General features: G+C 43.9%; 1 protein-coding gene across 1 annotated transcript; it reads right to left on the bottom strand.

Annotated features, from left to right (window-relative positions):
• Positions 1 to 2,472: 2,472 nt before the first annotated feature.
• Positions 2,473 to 19,500, bottom strand: LOC146716502 (protein NLRC3-like). Its single transcript, XM_085452524.1, has 8 exons — positions 19,371 to 19,500; positions 19,188 to 19,286; positions 18,942 to 19,040; positions 18,077 to 18,178; positions 10,993 to 11,228; positions 9,085 to 10,876; positions 7,398 to 7,574; positions 2,473 to 2,668 (listed from the first exon to the last, which is right to left on the bottom strand). The coding sequence occupies exons 1-8, from the start codon at positions 19,457 to 19,459 to the stop codon at positions 2,473 to 2,475; spliced, it is 2,790 nt and encodes a 929-aa protein (XP_085308650.1). The 5' UTR covers positions 19,460 to 19,500.
• Positions 19,501 to 20,120: the final 620 nt, after the last annotated feature.

The following is a 20,120-nucleotide window of genomic DNA, read 5'->3' as shown; positions in this document are numbered from 1 at the left end:
TTGCCGGTCACTCCTAAAACTTCCCCCTTTTGCTAAACAACCAAATGTCATGTTTCCATATCATTTTTGATTGGTCGACATGGTACATTTTCCCACCTATAGGGCTTTGGAGCGTGATGTCACGGGAGATGGGCCATGCCCCCTTCCGCCATGACAGTAGGCCAGCCAAAGGATACCATTTCAGCTATGGATCGTACGTGTTGTGTTGTCGGTTGCAACGTTAGATCACACGATCGTGAAGGCAAGAAGCTGGATAACGGGCTCTCTTTTCATCGTTTTCCGTCCTGGAGGCAACGTGAGGGATCCCATGTATCCGATATTACTAAACAAAGACGTCAGGCTTGGATTGCAGCGGTGATTTTCAATGTGCTGAGGTCATAGATAATGAGATAAAACATGCTAATGTGTGATGCTGCAGAACCACATCATGTCGACTGAGTAGCTTATGATTTGGCATTATTGCAGGCAAACCAGCATATGAAATGGATGTAACAAATCCAGACTGGGAACCAACACTGCACATGGGGCATGACGACATACCTGTATCAGACTCGGACCGGCACTCAAGGCGTACGCAACGGAAGCGAAAAAGAGCACCCATCGGAGGTAAACAACCCCCCCCCCCCCTCTAAAAACATACTAAATTGCTATCACTGTACACTAATCCGCACATAACTTCCAGATGAATCACACACCTGTCATTGGAATATTGGTGTACATTTACCTTATGTCTAATTTTATCTTACAGGCTTTCGTTATGCAGCTGCAGAGTCTGAAGGTGTGCCCCGTGCAGAAGTGATTGATGAAGATCTGACAGAAGACCAACAGCAAAATCACAATGTCATGGAGGCAGTGGACAGCAGTTGTGTTGGACAAGTGGAGGTTGAGGTACCAGCTGCAAATGTGGATATACTGAAGAAATGTAAACCTTTTAAAATGATGACAGATTACAAACTCTCAGCTGTGTCTGTAATCAAACCTCTGTAACTTTGCTTCACTTCAGCAGCATCAGCTCATGTTAAGATAAGATAAGATAAGATGGAACTTTATTAATCCCTCGGGTGGGTTCCTCTGGGAAATTCGATTTCCAAAAAAGCACAGCACCGACAGAAGTTACAGAGTTATACACACACACACATATATAAATACAGAGACAATATAAATAAAATATACGAAGGGGATAAATAGAATAAATAGGAATAAAAATAAAAATACAAGTGAATTGCACATTTCAAGTATTGAGTCTATTGCACCGTTGACTATTTACAAAAGTATTGCACAAGGTATTGTACAGTGAGGTGAAGAGGCACTACAGCTTAGTTGTTCCCTCCTTTGTCCTCCTGTTTCCCCTCCCTCTCCCCTCCAGGGAGGAGTTAAACAGTCTGATGGCGTGTGGGACAAAGGAGTTTTTAAGTCTGTTAGTTCTTGTCTTTGGGAGAAGCAACCTGTCACTGAACAGACTCTTCTGGTTGTTAATGGCCGTGTGCAGAGGATGCCTGGCATTGTCCATAATGTCCATCAGTTTCTTTAATGTCCTTTTCTCTGCCACTGTCACCAGAGTGTCCAGCTTCATGCCGACCACAGAGCTAGCCTTCCTGATCAGTTTCTCCAGCCTGGATGAGTCCTTCTTTGCTGTGCTGCTCCCCCAGCACACCACAGCATAGAAAAGTACTCCAGCAACCACCGACTGGTAAAACATCCTCAGGAGCTTCCTGCAGATGTTAAAAGACCTCAGCCTCCTGAGGAAGTACAGTCGGCTTTGGGCTTTTTTATACAGGTGCTCTGTGTTGCATGACCAGTCCAGTTTATTGTCCACCCACAGCCCGAGGTACTTGTACTTGTTGACCACCTCCACCTCCTCCCCCTCTATCTGAACCGGCAGTTCACATGTTGATTCATGGTTTGCTTCAGTTTTTGATGGACTGCAGAATATTTTGAAGGTTATCTGCTATAAAAAGCCAGAACAGGAAAATCTGCTTCATGTGTTTCTGTTTGATCCTCAGTGACTTTGACACAAAGGCCTCTGCTGTGATGATCACACCTCTGATCAAGTCTCACAGTGTCAGCTTTGTTTTTATACATATGGATATGTGCTGATAAATGATCAGAATTATAATATTTCCCACTGTCTGCTGTGTGCCGTGACCTTTGACCTGCTAAAGACAGTCAGCTGTGGATTATTCATTGTTGTGTCTGATACTTAGAACTGTGAGGAAGAACACTACACAGTTAATCAGGGTCCCCTCTCTCTGAATCAGGAAAGGTGGGCAGGCCGCGTGTGGGCCGCGGGCCATACGTTGAGTCTCACTGTTTGAAATGTGAACATTGTTCTGCTGCAGTCAATGGACTAAACCAGAGAAGAAGAAAACAGACTTTACCATGAAGATCCTCAGTGTGGATCAGTATAATATCAGCCTGATGTCTGCAGTTTAGTGTCAGCACAACTTTCACATCATATTCATCTCAGCACAACTAAAACATGCTGACTGACCTCAGAGTTTCAAGTCCACATCCTGGACTCTCCAGGAAACCACACAGATGCTTCACTCCTGAATCCTGCAGCTTGTTGTTGGAGCTCAGGTCCAGCTGTCTCAGATGGGAGGGGTTGGACTTCAGTGCTGCTGCCAGATAATCACAGCTGATCTCTGACAAACCACAGCCCCTCAATCTGTATAAAGAATGAAAGATGTAAGTTTATTAGACAAAGTGTGAGCTTGAAATCATTCAGTGTTTCATCATCTGTTCAGAGCTGAAGAAGGTTCAGAATGTAGAAGTTTAGAAAATGGAAACTCCAAACAGCTGAAGCCAACAGGAAGCAGCTTCAAACAAACACAACAAGAGAAAAAACTCTGAATATTTCACATTAAAGTCGTACATTTATCATAAAAACAGGACAAAGACTTGAAAAAGTCGTGTTTTTCCTTCCAGGAACCACAAGGCTTCACTTTTAAAGGTGAAGTGTGAAAGAAATGGACATATTTGAAGTCCAACACCTTTTTCCAGTCACATTATTAAAGCAGACAAACTACAAGCTCATTTTCATTCCAACAAGTCATCTTCTGACCTGGACTAACAACACTGGTCTCTATGTGCAGCTGGCTGTGAGACCAGTGCTCAGGGACCGTCTACAAAGTGCAACACTGAAAGAACATCGCACACTAGCTTTGTCCCAAAACGTCGGCTGCATCCTTCGGAGGACCCGGTATTCGCGGTCTACGTGGGCCGGGTCCTTCAAAGACCGAAAAGGCTGGAAGTGCGAGGCTGTGAAATGGGACGGTCTAGCCTTCAGATTTGCGTCACCGCTGTGTCGGTGGAGTTTAATAAACTCGGCCGTCTGCTCCTTGCTATCTAAAATATAACAGGACACTGGCGTAAATTCTCGACCGTCTCACACTTCTGTTTAATCAGTTTCCTGTTTAACGTTTATTCAGCTGTGTGAAAATCCCGGAGGAACTTTGATCTCAGCCAAACCGATTTACTCCAGAACAAATAAAACACAGAAAAAAGGCAAACAATTACATTTTTAAGTTATCCGAGTGACTTATATATCATGTTTAACCTGAGTAGCCAAAGAGCGGGGTCTGAAAACGATGAAGCCGGGCGTCCGCTGCTCTCGCCGGCTGGAGTGACCATTGAACCCCCCGGCTTGCTAGCGAGCGGGTGGGTAACAGACGTCTCCGAAAACGTCGGCACACTTTTGCAAATATGCGATGTCTTGATAAACCAAGCAGATATTTGAAGTTTACACAGCTACTTTCTCGCCTGAAAATATGTTAAAAGTTTATTTTGTGACCCAGAAAGATTAATAAGAGTAATTTGAAAACTTAGTAGCTGCCGCCATTGTTGGCAGCTGAAATTTGGCTGGGCCGCACTATGAATTCTGGGATATGGTGGGCCACGAAGGACACACCCGACGAATCCTTCAAATTCGGGGAAATGAAGGACGCATTTGTCGGGCACATTTGAAGGAGTCGACAAATACGGACAGCCTTCATCGCCTGGCTGTGACGTAATCGGCCTTCAAATGCAGCCTCTGGAGGATGCAGCCGACGTTTTGGGACACAGCTACTAATTTGCTTCCATCATCCAACCTGAAGAGGAAACAGAGACGCCTCCCCTTCAAAGTAAAAGCTGCTCCTTTTGGACACAGTATCAAAGAAAGTCTACAGTATAACATAGAAAAGACAGAACAAAGTTTTGGTTGTTTTTAAATTGTGCAGAAATGAAACTACACTAAGCTCAATTATGTGACAGACATTTCATCCCATGTCAGTTTGGCCTCATCCTGGGCCGGATTATCCAGCACACACTCTGACCACAGGCCCAGGGGCCACGCACAGCTGGGCTCCATCCAAGAGACAGGAAACAAACCAACACAATAATAAAAAGCACCATGTGATTGTTGGGTCTAAACTCAGACCCCGCTGTATCCAGGACTTATTCCCATGAAAGAAAAACAAGGCAACAGTGTTCGATCGATTTCTTGCGCAAGGGAGGCCCTTCCATCTGTGACCAGCACGTCGAAATGACCACAATGGTGGCCTCCTCTCGCTGCCTTTTATTGACAAACTTCAAACAATACTTTACAAAACACCTCCCCCTGCAACCCCGTTTGGTTACATAGACAAGGGGCCCGTTCTTCGTACCTCGCTAAGTAAGTTAGCCGGATTTGACTGTTGACGATTTCGCGTGATCCTGGATCGTTCGGTTCTTCGAAGCCCATCCGGGACTTGCTGTCATAGCAACAGAGCCGTAAGCGTAAACCTGCTCGGGAGCAGGTTTACTTTATGTAAACAGGATTAGATCGCGGCCACGCAGGTATGTCCGCTTCATGTATACGAAAGCAACAGCGATATTTTACCACTGTTTCACCATAAATAAATAACATCAATGTAACTAAAGATAATGCAGCACTTGATCCTTTTATTGATGTCACACAGATACATACAGGTCATTTCCTAAAAAAGGGAAATGTACTATTAACATTCTATTACATGTATGTGATTATTACAGATGTAATTCATATTTCAGAGTAGTAATTGTAAATTACTTCGCGTAATCAAGATGGGAGACCACGGCTATAAAAGCGAAGGTGGATTTGGGAAGCCTGTTGCAGCCATGTCCTGTCCGTTTACGCGAGCCACCCATTGCGGAAGGTGCAAGATTGATAAGGAGAGTCCTCAGAATCCAGCGTATATTGCGGGACAGACAGGATCCTTTAGCTCAGCGCGACAGTGTGCTCATAGAGAGATATCGATATTCCCGTGAGGGTATTATTCACTTAACCAACTTGTTGACGAGGGGGTGCAGGACCACCACCTGTCTTTTTTTGCGCTGCCCCTTTTCTTGGTTGCTGTTATAAACAAACAAACAGATTATTTCAGGGTCTCTGTCCAAGAGACAAAAAGCAATATAAGTGATAAATATTACCATTCTGTAGAATATTCTTATATTTCACTTTTACTTGTTCCCATGTTCTAGTGGGTCCTGTTGTGGCGCTAATGTGAAAGGGGATATAATATAACATAATGTAATATAATATAATGTAATATAATATTGGATAATATAGTGTGATATGATAAATCTACCCTACCACCTACTGGTGTTGGCCAGAGGGGCCGATGGCACGATATGGCAGCCTGGCTTCTGTCCCAGGGCAGCTGTGACAGCTACCAGTGTGTGAATGTGAGAGTGACTGAATAGTGGCATTGTAAAACGCTTTGGGTGCCTTGAAGAGCGCTATATAGATCCACTCCATTATTATTGTTATTATTAAATTACTTACGAGTTTAATTTGTCAGAAACTTTCTGCCAGCCCTCTCTCCTTGCTTTTGCAGCCTTTGCAGTGTTCCCTTGCGTTTTAATTAGACTCTGAAACTCCTGAAATCCCTCACTCAAGAGTTCTTGCTCTGCTGCCGAAGAATACCGAGCGCGCTCCTTCGACATTTTCGCCGACCAATCAAAGGGTTGCCGATCAATGTTTCTACTATCGATGCGTAGCCCCTGTTGGGCCACCCAGTGATCTCACATTACTTCATCCAGCTGTACTAATCGTCAACAGCAGGTGTGTTCGGGGAACCGGAATAGCGAGCTCAGAGTTAGCGCGATGATTTGATCTTGGATGTGTCATTTGATCTTGGATGTAGTAAGCGACGTACGAAGAACGGGCCCAAGGACTGTATGTAAATGTATACACTGAGTGTGTGTGTTATGTGAGAATGTGTGTGTGTGTGTGTGTGTGTGTGTGTGTGTGTGTGTCAGACCTCCTGCTGACCAAAGGGTCGTAAACCCAGGAAGTTTACATCAAAAGAAACAGATCTTTCAGATAGGATGTATCTACAATAAAACCTCCCCCAGCACAGAGTGGTTGGAGAGGTGGCCAGGATCAAAGGAATGGCTTTGATCCTACTGCTTGAACTAAGACTGTACAAATTTAAGAAACACAATGGCAACATTCAACAATTAGACTTAACAGTGATCTTCTTACATCTTCAAGACAAACATAGTAAAAACATGAGCATATTTGTTTCCTGATAAAATGATGTGACAGGTAGAACAGAGTAAAGTGGTGGTGTTACAGCCTTTCTCCCCTCTGCTGCCGAGGCTGTTAGTCTCTCCCAAACTCAGCTACAGGACTTCCAAATGAATGAAAGCAGCAGAGGTGGCTTTACAAATGAAAGAGGAAGAGGAGAAGAAGAGGAGAGGGAGGCCACCCTGACCATCACTCCAGCTGAAAACATCACACTTCCATTAAAGTTGGTGAGGAAATGTTGAGCAGGATGAGCTGCTGGCTAATCTGGAGGCTGTAGCAGCAGCTCACAGTCACAGTGGATTTCCACTCATGAAAAAGCTCTGGCTGCTTCATTTCTCATTTCATATCAGAGACTTTAAAGCTTCAATGAAGCTGTACTGTGATGCTTCCATATCCCAGTGAGGCCTCCATAATGGTTTCAGCTGTTCTGTACACACACTGTGTGCCCTGTATGGCTCAAAGTCTCTGCAGCCTGTTTTTATCTGCTATCATCAGATCTTCATCATCCTCATTCACATCCCTCACACACTCTACAGCCTCATCAGCACTGACTTCATCTTCACTGACTGATGGAGCACAACATGAACCTGTGGAGGCTGAAACACTGTCCTGTCAAACATCTCCCCGTCACCACTCCACTTCTGTCAGCCTTTAAATGAACCCTGCTCAAGTCTGTCACTTCTGTTTGGAGCCAAAAGGAAAAACTCTTGTTCAGTCGTTTGGAAAGACAACATTTCTGAAAGCACTCAAACTTCTTCACATTTGTCTTCAGACACATCCTGAACATTTAGGAACTAAAGAAAGTTTCAAACATCAAAGACATGAAATATAGAAAAACAACAACAGCCGCAGTCAGTGAACTCACCTCAGAGTCTCCAGTCGACAGTTTGGACTCTCCAGTCCAGCACACAGAAGCTTCACTGCTGAATCCTGGAGGCCATCATTCCAACTGATGTCCAGCTCTGTCAGATGGGAGGGGTTGGACTTCAGAGCTGAGGCCACAACTTCACAGTGAGACTCTGAGAGTAGACAGTGAGTCAGTCTGTGATGATAGAAAATATAAAATGTGTTATTATAAAAGCAGAAAATCTGCATTATAAACACAGACTGAATGTATATGAAGACAAAACAGAGTGAGGTCATAATCTGATGAATCTGCTCTTCACATCTGTGCTTCAGCTCCTCTTACTGTGTTTGACATGACACAACGATTGAGTCTCTCTCAGACCTGCAGACTTTTAATGAGAATCTTTGTTTGGCTTTAATCTGCAGATGAAGGAGGAAGATGGTGTCACATTTAGGCTTCCATAATGTCCACAGTCTGTCACTGAGATCTGATCCAGAGTCAGAGTGAAGACACACATTTGGACTGTTTCCTGTTTTGACTCCAGAACATTTTGAATGAGTTCAGCTCAGTGAAGAGTTCCAGCTGGAAAGATGATCTCTGTTTGCTACCTGCTGTCAGGTACGACTGTTCACGTCCACACGCAGGAAAAACCTGCTGACTGTTACCAAACGGAGCAGAAATCTCATCACTGGACAATAATGATGAATGAACTCAGAGCTGCTGATATCAGATCTGATTTCAGGGGAACTAAACACAGAAATGATTGGCTCATTTGAGCTTTCTGAGCCATTATCTGCTGCTGTGTCGCTAGTTGGCAGAAAATGATTTGTATTCCTGTTCAGGGCTTCAGTGTTTATGAGTCCAGATCCAGGTGACAGCAAGTCAAAATGATGTTACCTGTCTGTGTCCAGCAGCAGCCTGTATTCACTTTGAATATTGTTATAACCTGACATGGATCAGTTTGTCTTTGATTGGTTTGTAAATGTCACTGTTTCCATTGGACCTGAGTGACGTACAAAGACAGAGAGGGAGAGAAAGGAGAGAGAGGATGGAGACAGCAAAGAGAGAGCAAACACAAACAGGTGAGAGTGGACAGGTGACCAAGGTCAGCAACCAATCAGAGAGCTTCTGTTTGACCCACAGTCACTGATGATGACTGCACATAACCAAGCAGTGTGTTACTCTGATATCAAATATGGATCCTGCTCTTATAATAATGATCATCAGATGATATTATTGTGTTATTTTGTAGCTGAATACGATGTTTGTGTGATTCTCAGTGAAAGAAGCAGTGAGGAGGATGGAGAGAGAGAGAGGACAGAGGGTGAAGTTAGAAACACTAAAAGGATTTTTCATGGATTTCATGGATGATTTGAGTGATTTCCAGCAGGACACTTAAACATGTCAGTGGACGTCCTAAAGAACATATTCACTGATATGAAACGTGTCATTGAACAGGATTAATATCAGTGGAAACATGGTGGACACAGCTGTGACTGCATGGATGTGACACACTTCAAATCTGTTCTCCACTCTTGGATTTGGGATCCATGGAGCTGCTGCTGAGTCTGTACAATAAAGGAATGGTGTGGAAGGTTGCAGCGTACGGACACAAACACTTTGTGGTTACAATCTGATTTTATTTTCAAAATTAAACTACTAACCTACACTGATCAATGATGTTAATGATCACATCTGGACTCACCCAGCCTTTCTGCAGTTCCTCACAGCTGGAATCAGTCTCTGTCGTCCCCGCTCTGATGTGTTGTACTTCTGCAGGTCCAACTCATCCAGAACCTCCTCTGACATCTGCAGCATGAAGGCCAGAGCTGAGCACTGGATCTCAGAGAGTTTCTTCTCTGATCTGTTCTCTGACTTCAGGAACTCTTGGATCTCCTGAAATAATGAGAGGTGGTTCATCTCCATCAGACAGTGGAAGATGTTGATGCTTCTGTCAGGAGAGATTTCATCACTGTTCATCTCCTTCAGGTTGTTGATGACTCTCTGGATGGTTCCTGGACTGATCTCTGTCTGACCCAGCAGACCTACTAAGAGTCTCTGGTTGGACTCCAGACAGAGGCCATGAAGGAAGCGAACAAACAGGTCCAGGTGGCCATTTTCACTCTGGAGGGATTTATACATGGCTCTGCTCAGGAAATCATCCAGAGAGGACTTGTTGTATTTTTTTCCCAAAAAGTTCTTCAGCACCTTTGTCTTCCTGTTGGTGTGACAGTGGAACATGTAGACAGCAGCCAGAAACTCCTGAATGCTCAGATGAACAAAGCAGTAGACTGGTTTCTGGAAGATCACACACTCTCTTTTGAAGATCTCTGTACAAACTCCTGAGTACACCGAGGCCTCTGTCACATCCAGACCACACTGCTCCAGGTCTTCTTGGTAGAACATGATGTTTCCTTTCTCCAGATGTTCAAACGCCAGCCTCCCCAGCTTCAGAAGAACTTTCCTATCAGCCTTCGTCAGCTCCTGTGGACTCGTCTCACGTCCCTCATGGTACTTGTTCTTCTTCCTCTTTGTCTGAACCAGCAGGAAGTGTGAGTACATGTCAGTCAGGGTCTTGGGCAGCTCTCCTCTCTGCTCTGTAGTCAACATGTGCTCCAGAACTGTAGCAGTGATCCAGCAGAAGACTGGGATACTACACATGATGTGGAGGCTCCTGGATGTCTTCATGTGGGAGATGATTCTGCTGGACAGCTCTTCATCACTGAATCTCCTCCTGAAGTACTCCTCCTTCTGGGCGTCAGTGAAGCCTCGTACTTCTGTTAGCCTGTCAACACATGTAGGAGGGATCTGATTGGCTGCTGCGGGTCGGGAAGTTATCCAGACGAGAGCCGAGGGAAGCAGATTCCCCTGGATGAGGTTTGTCAGCAGCTGGCTGACTGATGACTTCTGTGTGACATCAGACAGCAGCTTCCTGTTGGTGAAATCCAATGAAAGTCTGCTTTCATCCAGGCCGTCAAAGATGAACAAAAGCTGAGAGACAGCCAGCTTCTCTGCTGTGACCTTCTGTAATGTTGGATGGAAAACATGGAGCAGCTCCAGAAGACTGTACTGCTCATCTCTGATCAGGTTCAGCTCCCTGAATGAAAGCAGAACCACCACACTGACATGTTGGTTCTCCAAGCCCTCTGCCCAGTCCAGAGTGAACTTCTGCACTGAGAAGGTTTTTCCAACACCAGCCACGCCGTTGGTCAGAACCACTCTGATGGGTCTCTGTTGGTCAGGTAAGGCTTTAAAGATGTCCTGGCACCTGATTGGAGCGTCATGGAGGGCGTCCATCTTGGAAGCTGTCTCCAGCTGCCTCACCTCATGTTGGGTATGAACCTCTTCACTCTGTCCCTCTGTGATGTAGAGCTCAGTGTAGATCCTGTTGAGGAGGGTTCTACTTCCTGTTTCATCACTTCCTTCAGTCACACGTTCACATCTCCTCCTCAGACTGATCTTATGTTCATCTAAAACCTCCTGCAGACCAACATCTGCTGAAAGAAAGAAAAACAATGAGACTAAAGAGAAAGAAAACTCTTCAATGTCTGAACAACACAAGAAGTCCAGTTTTCAGAAATGAGTCCATCAGCAGACAGATGTTCAGTCTTACTTTGTACACAGCTGCTCTGACTGGCTGTCTGCAGTCCAGCTCTGCTTCTGGATCTTTCTCCACACTGGGGACAGGAGGAGTCTCCCGATGAAGCAGACTGGTCCCAGTATGAGGAGATGCACTGTCTGCAGAACCAGTGTCCACAGCTGGTAGAGACTGGATCCTTCAGGACGTCCTGACACAAAGCACAGCAGGACAGCTGCTCCTCATCACAAACACCACTCCTCTTCCTCTCTCTGTGAACACATTTCTTTATCACTAAAAACATTTACTGTCAGTGAAAAACATCCAGATGTGACCAAACTGCAGTTCCTCACAGTTCCTTTGATTTCATCAACACTAATGAGCTGCTCTTCCTGTCTGCCTGTCTCATTAAACACTGAGTGATGAATACAAACTCAACACTTCCTGCAGACTTCCTGACTTCACAATAAAAGCTTTCCATCAGAGAGACAGTTATGACTTTCACTGTTTTACAGCCGCTGTGTGCAGATTATCTGGGTCAGTTCACTCTGAAGCAGCTTAGAAGTGTCTGTGTAGAGCCGTGGTCTGACACACAGAGACTTCTGATTTTCTCTATTTAAACAAACATGATGAAGATGAGCAGGTTTCTCTTCTAGTATAAACTCTGTGTCTCTCTGGCTGGCTCATGATGGCTTTTTAGGTTTTATGTTTTGCTCTCTCCTGCTAGCGTTTTGCCTGCCTGGGTGGAGCTTGTAATGGCCTCTCGCTCTTGGTCCACACAGTTATGATGATTACACCACCTGTTGCTGACTCACCTGGGCTTACCGGTAACCATTTAACGCTGCGGCATGGAGCAGTTTGTCGCTGGGACATTGACCCTCCTGTGTTCATGATCTCAGCTCCTTGCTAAGAAATCTCTCTTTTAATTCACCAGTTGGGTTAACTTTGTGTATACTTTGAGTAAATATTTCCCCGGACCTGGTTACAGACGCTTACCTGTGATTCCTGTGTGTGGCTGTGTGAGTGGAGAGCAGGACAAGAGTGACAGAAGAGGAGTGAGTGTGGACTCCCTTCCCTCTTTTCCCTGGAGCCCTGGACCCCCTCCCCAACTCACTGTGCATATATAGAGCACTGTGGTTCACCCCTTTGGTAAATAAACTGTCACCTTTTTGTTTGTCAGAACTCAGTCTGTGCTTGAGTTCCTCTGTTAGCCATGACATTTTGTTGGTTCTCTCTCTTCAGGTCCCTGTAAGTGTTTGATCTAAAACACTATATTTATTCTGCTTTGATTGTTTTGTGTGCTGAGGGACATTGTTGCATGATCCACTTTTTCTTATCACTCAAATATCCTGATACTTTCAGAAAGTTGGAGAGCTCTCCTGGCTTGCTTAGTCTTTGCTCTGTACTGCAGTACTTGCACTGGTTTCACTGGACAAGTCTGCGTGTGAACCTACAACTGATCTGACATTGTGGCACAAACACAGTAAACAAACTCTACGAGCACCTTGTTTCATGTGCAGTGGCTTTCTTCTCATTCTGTTACTGAACACTGTATGAAAAGCCTCTCACTGCCAGCATCCTTCCAGCCCCACGACAACAAGACCAACTCACATCTTCACAACACCAAGAATTTTTCCCCTTTTCTTTGGAGAAACTGAGAAGCCAATAGGATTGTAGCTCAAACTTGCCCACAGTCCTGCTTCATCACTGCTCACTCCTACCTGTGTTGGTGCTCAGTGGACAGTCATTAGGGTTGCCAACTCCCTGAAAAATAAATAAGGGACACCTCGTGGCCAGGGCCGGGCAACCTAGTTGTCTTCACCCTTCCCAGTGTGGTAGCTCTTTTTTGTGTGTGTGAAATTTTTTTTTAACCATTTGACTTGAATTTGATTTAAGCAGATGCATATTCTATTCTTTGTGATATGACCATATGGGAAACAAATGATCCTTTAGCCATTTATTTTTAGCTCAAAATGACAACATTAACACAGTAAAACAGGTCTCTTTCTTAAACAGAAGCCTGTCATGCTTAACTTTTGAGAATAAAAGTAAATCTTTCTTTAAAAGAACTCTGTCCTGCTTAACTTAAAATTATATAAATTAATAGAAAGCAATAGAACGAAAAATATTCTTGTAACAGTGCACATATAGTGCATTTAGTGCAATTGGCTTCAGCTGAGGTATTATTTCAGCTTTTCTAATGCTAATCAGCTGCTCCTGTTTGTAAACCCACTTGTTCCCATGATTACGCATCATAACTCATCATCATTATTCATCTATGTATTACTTTTATGTATTAGTCATCTATTTGTTGTAATCATCTATCCTTGCAGTTGTTTATTACACAAAATAAATTATATTATCACACTTCTGGCCACATAGCGCTGATATTCACTGCACATGCCCATATTAACCTTAACCAGAGGGTTTAAAAACAAACCAGTGTCTACATACCATATCTGCTTCTGCCGTGGCCTGGTGGACAACAAATTGGTTTAGGGTTCCCCGAGCTTTCACGCCCCTCATGTTCTTCATGTGCCCACCATTAGAAGCATGCCTATGGAAAAAGTGCGCCGGCACACAGTGCAGTGCGCTTTATAGGTGTTATCGTGCACTTTTCCAGCCAGGTGTTTTCCTTTTCCCATTCCTCCCTGTACTTTTGCAGCCTTTTTTTCTTTCTCTGAGCGAACAAACATTGCTGCTCTGATGCTGGGCTCACACTGTGCGATTTTTGGCCCATTTTGAGATGATTTTTGAGTCATGCGACCGATTTGGCGATCGGCCCAATTTTGGCCTTCATCGTGCATCGTGTAGTATACGTGGGGTAACGAGAAGCGATTAACACCTCACGACCAGCTCCCGATCATCAATCGCTCGTGAGCGTGTCACCACAGCCGTTCACACTGCTCACGCGCAAACACGTAAACGTCGGTGAAAAAGACGGAGCAGCACGGCTGTGCAGCGTGTGATCTGGACACAAGCGATGGAGGCACAACTTGTAGAACTTTGGAAAGCTCATCAGAGCCTTTTCGATGTGGCCCCACAAAATTATCACGACCACAACAACCGTGAAAATAGTTGGATTTACATGCTGCTCAATCACAGCTGCCTGATCAATGTTTTTCATTAGCAATTTAGCAAAGTTGATGGTGGTGGTGTGTCTGTGTGAGAGAAAGACAGAGAGAGAGAGAGCGACAGATTTTCTGTTATAACCTTCATGTTATGGAGGCACAGTGTGAGCACTCAGGTCGCATCAGAGCATCGGGCGGTATAGTGTGAGACCTGCATCGTGACCTACCAACTGCGAGTCAATCGTGCACAGCTTTAGGTGTACTGTCGTCCGAGACTTGCACCGCAGTGTCGGCGTTTGTTTCCCTGTTGGCCATGCTTCTTGTTGTGGTCATCTGTTGTCTTCCGGTATTTTCTCCGCAAGCGACCTTTCCTCGACCAATGAGATGAGCGGTAATCTGAATTGTCATAAGTGTGCTGTCAGCTCATTGGTCACAAAGCAGGAGAGGGGCTGGGAATTATGTTTTCAAACAAAGCGTTAATTCCATAAACATTTATAGACCACTTTTGATTCTCACTGTATTACGGGACAAAGTACGTCCCTTATTAGCTCAATACGGGACGTGTGCTTTTGTTTCTACAAAAAAACGATTCCGTTTTTTAAGGGACGGTTGGCAACCCTAACAGTCATAGCTAGGGTTGCCAACCGTCCCTTAAAATACGGAATCGTCCCGTATTTAGAAACAAAAGTACACGTCCCGTATTGAGCTAATAAGGGACGCACTTTGTCCCGTAATACAGTGAGAATCAAAAGTAGTCTATAAATGTTTATGGAATTAACGCTTTGTTGGAAAACATAATTCCCAGCCCCTCTCCTGCTTTGTGACCAATGAGCTGACAGCACACTTATGACAATTCGAGTATGACAATTCAGATTACCGCTCATCTCATTGGTCGAGGAAAGGTCGCTTACGGAGAAAATACCGGAAGACAACAGATGACCACAACAAGAAGCATGGCCAACAGGGGAACAAACGCCGACTCTGCGGTGCAAGTCTCGGACGACAGTACACCTAAAGCTGGGCAGACACTGCGATTTTTTCAGTCGCGTTATTCAGCTCCTGCTCAAACTGCACGATTGACTCGCAGGGGTTAGAAGTTGGTAGGTCACGATGCAGGTCTCACACTATACCGCCCGATGCTCAGATGCGACCTGAGTGCTCACACTGTGCCTCCATAACATGAAGGTTATAACAGAAAATCTGTCGCTCGCTCTGTCTCTCACTCACACAGACACACCACCACCATCAACTTTGCTAAATTGCTAATGAAAAACATGATCAGGCAGCTGTGATTTAGCAGCGATGTAGATCCAACTATTTTCACGGTTGTTGTGGTCGTGATAATTTTGTGAGGCCACATCGAAAAGGCTCTGATGAGCTTTTCAAAGTTCTACAAGTTGTGCCTCCATCGCTTGTGTCCAGATCACACGCTGCACAGCCGTGCTGCTCCGTCTTTTTCACGGCGTTTACGTGTTTGCGCGCGAGCAGTGTGAGCGGCTCACGAGCGATTGATGATCGGGAGCTGGTCGTGAGGTGTTAATCACTTCTCGTTACCCCACGTATACTACACGATGAAGGCCAAAATCGGTCCGATCACTCAAAAATCGGCTCAAAATGGGCCTAAACCGCACAGTGTGAGCCCAGCGTTAGAGCAGCAATGTTTGTTCCCCTCAGAGAAAGGGAAGAATGGGAAAAGGAAAACACCTGGCTGGAAAAAGTTAATATGGGCATGTGCAGTGAATATCAGCGCTATGTGGCCAGAAGTGTGATAATATAATTTATTTTGTGTAATAAACGACTGCAAGGATAGATGATTACAACAAATAGATGACTAATACATAAAAGTAATACATAGATGAATAATGATGATGAGTTAAGATGCGTAATCATGGGAACAAGCGGGTTTACAAACAGGAGCAGCTGATTAGCATTAGAAAAGCTGAAATAATACCTCAGCTGAAGCCAATTGTACTAAATGCACTAAATGTGCACTGTTACAAGAATATTTTTCTTTCTATTGTTTTCTATTATTTTAAGTTAAGCAGGACAGAGTGCTTTTAAAGAAAGATTTACTTATATTCTCAAAAGTTAAGCATGACAGGCTTCTGTTTAAGAAAGAGACCTGTTTTATGTGTTAATGTTGTCATTTTGAGCTAAAAATAAATGGCTAAATGATCATTTGTTTCACATGTGTTCATATCACAAAGAATACACATCTACTTAAATCAAATTCAAGTCAAAGGGTTAAAAAAAATAATTTCACACACAAAAAAAGAGCTAGAAAATTCACCACACTGGGAAGGGTGAAGACAACTGGGTCGCCCGGCCCTGGCCACGAGGTGTCCCTTATTTATTTCTCATGGAGTTGGCAACCCTAGTCATAGCCTGCTGCTAGCATGAATGCTAAACGTACTGCTGTGGATGATCAGCAGAAAAACATGTGGTCAGTTTGACTGTTTGCTGTATTTAAAGTGTTTTTCTCAGTTCGTCTGTATTCAAAGTGCATTCGGGGCTTTAGCTGACAGCTCTTTGTGCCAACAAACTAAACTCTCTTAGTTTAAGCCAGCAGACTTTACCAAACACAAAGCCTGCTGCTGCCTCCATGGGTTAGCTTGTGTGACTGGTGTTTACACCAATGAAATCTAAATCACACTAATGTGTCCTCCAAGGTCTTTGGTGGGAGCACTGAGTGAAACATAAGAGCTCTGGTTAAGCCTCATCAGCTGGATAGGCTGTCCACCCTAGTCCAGGCTTTAACTCAAATCTCTGATTGGCTTTCTAACAGCTACCTTGTTAGAACAAGACAGAGACCATGATCATAGCTCCTCCTGATCTATATTCTAAAATCAGTCAAGTTGTTGCCCCTTTCTGTTCTTCTGCTGAGCCAAATATTCGAAATCTTGGAATAATATTTGACTCTTCTTTGGGCCTTGACTCACATGTAAAGTCTCTGTCTCGTTCCTGTTTCTTTCATTTAAGGAATATTTCTAAACTGCGACATATGGTCTCCTTAGCTGAACTGGAAAAAATTGTCCATGGATTTGTGTCATCGCGTTTAGATTATTGTAATTCCCTGTTTACCAGCTTGGATAAATCATCTCTTTCTCGCCTCCAAGCTGTACAAAACGCAGCAGCCAGACTACTAACTCGCTCTACCCAGCGAGCTCACATCACTCCTATTTTATGTTCTTTACATTGGCTCCCAATAGATTTTAGAATTCGTTTTAAATGATTGTTTTAACGTACAGAGCACTAAATGGCCCCAGATTATTTATCCAAGCTTCTCACTAAATACACTGCTGCTCGCTGTCTCCGCTCACAGACTCAGAGTTTGTATGTTGCTCCCAGAACACGTCTGAAGACGAAAGGGGGCGGAGCCTTTCAGTCTGTGGCACCAAGACTGTGGAACAGTCTACCTCTACAACTACGTTTGGTTGACTCTGTGGGATCCTTTAAAAAACAGTTAAAAACTTTACTGTTTAAACAAGCTTTCTGTTGACCAATGCTGTTTACATTGTTATATTTTTAATTCACATTTAAACTCTATATTGTGTATATTGTGCATTTTGCTATTTATCGTACTGTTTATTTTAATCTCTGTGTGCAGCACTTTGTGACTACCTGTCTATGAAAAGCGCTTAATAAATAAACTTTACTTACTTACTTACTAAAATAACAAACAGGGCTGTGAGAGCAACTGAAGTGATAAAAATACTGTTTAAAGATAAAAAACACTTTGATGTTCTCTCGTCACCTAACAAAGTCCAAACCCTGTGAACTATTTTAGCTTTAATAATTGTGGATTCAGGTATCCTGAACCCATCTTTGGACATTTGTAATTAAATATTTTAAAACTCCATCAGAGACTCCTGATGTGGCTGTTTGGAGAAGGAAAAGAGGGACAAAGTGGAGCGTCGAGCTGAGGCTTCATTCACTGCAAACCTACAGTTGTGTTTCCTTATTTCTGCTGTTTGCATGTTCACAGCTGAAATAAAGCTGCCTCTTTGGGAAAACACAAACATGTAAAGGAGTCATCACAGGTCTCTGACCTCGTTGGTTCAGGTTCAGCACTGAAGTGTGGAGGTTGACCTTTGGACCCATCACTCCTCACAGACGGACAGCTGGATCCTGCAGACTGTGACCTCTGACCTCTGCAGACACAAACATGTTTTATTCAATGATCAATTCTCTGATAAAGTGATTGAAGCAGCTGTGATCACACAGACTGCAGATAATGCAGCTGTTTCCTGTCAGTAACAGTCCTCTTAGATTAGAGTTCAGCTTTTTACAGGAAAACAAATGTCCCTGAATGCAACAGTGAGACACAGTCTGCCTGTGTGGCTGTGATAGCTGCCGTTAGGAGCGCTCATGTGTTTGCAGTTAGACGAGGAGATGTTACCATCATGGACACGTTAACAAATCCTGCAGCATCACGTGGCACAAACATTTTGTGTTCCTGTCATCTGCAAGCAACAGGAAGTTCATTAATAAAGGCGGGATGGAGACGTGACTGTGATGGTTCTCCTTCATCCAGCTGTTACACACATCTGGGCTCACACGACGAGCCTTTGTCTAATACAGCAGCTGCTCTCTGAACACTTTTCTGAAGAGGAGCTGCACAAACCTTTGTTTGCTTTCTAGAGCAGCGTATCAAAGTCAAACTACCCACTGCTAGCAGCTGTTTCTATCATAGTTTAGGATCCAGATGTGTGAGGTCTAGATTTACACCTCTGATTAAAATACATAGTTAAAAACAGCCAATTGAGTCCAAATGTGTCTTAAACCAGATAAACTGACAGTTACAGCTGAGCCTGTGTGTCCTTGGAGACACTGCTCTGCTACAGAGATGCATTTTAGAAACCAGGAAACATCAAAATCATTTAAATCAGAGAGTTCTTGTTACTAACAGCTCACCTCTCTGCAGCAGACACAGGCTGGGATTTAAAACCAATGAATCGATGATTGGACCGGTCACTCTTTAAGGACACAGAGCTGGATGGTTTCTCATTGACGCTAAAAATATGTGAACATGTGTCACATCCAATGTGACCAATACATTACATAAAAAGTATAAACTATGTAAATAGTATATTATTTAAATCGTTAAATAGTAAAAAGCTGATTAAAATTTCAAACATTTTAATACTGACATGAACTTACTTTTTGTCAGATGACTTTTTTTGCCCTAAATTACGAAAGAAATGCTTCACCCGTTTGCTCTTAGAGGACACACTTCTGGGTGGAGGTCCAGGCGGGTTCCTGTGAATAATGATGCAGCAGTGATGTGAGTGCTGAGCTGTGACATGGAGAAGAGTCATGGACAGTTAGAGATGGTCATCTCACCTCTGAGCTTTGGTCTGGCTCTCATGTTCCCCACACAGAGTGCTTTTAGAGGGAGGGACTCCCTCCTCTCTGTCCTCACACTGATCCATGCTGCTCAATTCACATCAGCTCACACACACTTTCTACCTTCACCTGCAGAGGAAACACAAATCATTCATGTGCACATCAACTGAGAGCTGCAGAGGTCGTGTCTGATGTGTTGGACTAACATCCATCTGAGACGCAGCTTTCATCAGTTCACTACAAAAAGTGTCACAGAGCCCAGTTCAGCCTCCAAATCCTCCATTACTGTAGTCCTACAAAGCAGCAGGTCAAACATGGCTGCAGAGAGCAGCTTTATGTCAGTAACAACGTCCAGGACCGAGCTGACTGCTTACAGAGTTCATACTCTAACTGCTAGCTGCTCTGCTAGCTAAGCTAACTCAGTAACAGTGACTCTGACAGCAGTTACTGTGGAACAGCGGCCGAGCTCAGGACACATTCAGTGTGTTTAGTCTGAGTCCTGGACTCTGATTCAATGGATTCAATCCAGCTCAGAGTTTCATGTGTTCATCAGAATAAAATACATGTACTAATATAACAGAAGTAATGCTCTGAATGCAGGACTGTAATGGAGGATAAATAAGGTTTTTACAGCCTGAAAGAAACATTCAGTTCATATATTTGTAGACAGTGAAGCAGTTTTTAATACTGCAGCTGTTTCCTTCACCTGTGTGTGTGTGAGCCACACCTTCATGTGCTGCTGTAGAA

Source organism: Copadichromis virginalis, linkage group LG3 (genome assembly GCF_057382275.1).
Source record: "Copadichromis virginalis isolate Kocher_CV1m ecotype Utaka linkage group LG3, C_Virginalis_male_GT1.1, whole genome shotgun sequence".
Taxonomy (NCBI): Eukaryota; Metazoa; Chordata; class Actinopteri; order Cichliformes; family Cichlidae; genus Copadichromis; species Copadichromis virginalis.
The sequence above is the reverse complement of the archived record's forward strand: the minus strand, read 5'-3'. Positions and strand labels throughout refer to the sequence as shown.

Excerpts from the sequence above, each read along its gene's own strand:
- LOC146716502 (XM_085452524.1), bottom strand. The coding sequence starts at position 19,459 with ATGGATCAGTGTGAGGACAGAGAGGAGGGAGTCCCTCCCTCTAAAAGC. Across the intron at positions 18,179-18,941 it reads CCTGTGTCTGCTGCAGAGAG|AGGTCAGAGGTCACAGTCTG; the intron begins GTGAGCTGTTAG and ends TTGTGTCTGCAG. Across the intron at positions 7,575-9,084 it reads AGGAACTGCAGAAAGGCTGG|ACTGACTCACTGTCTACTCT; the intron begins GTGAGTCCAGAT and ends CTATCATCACAG.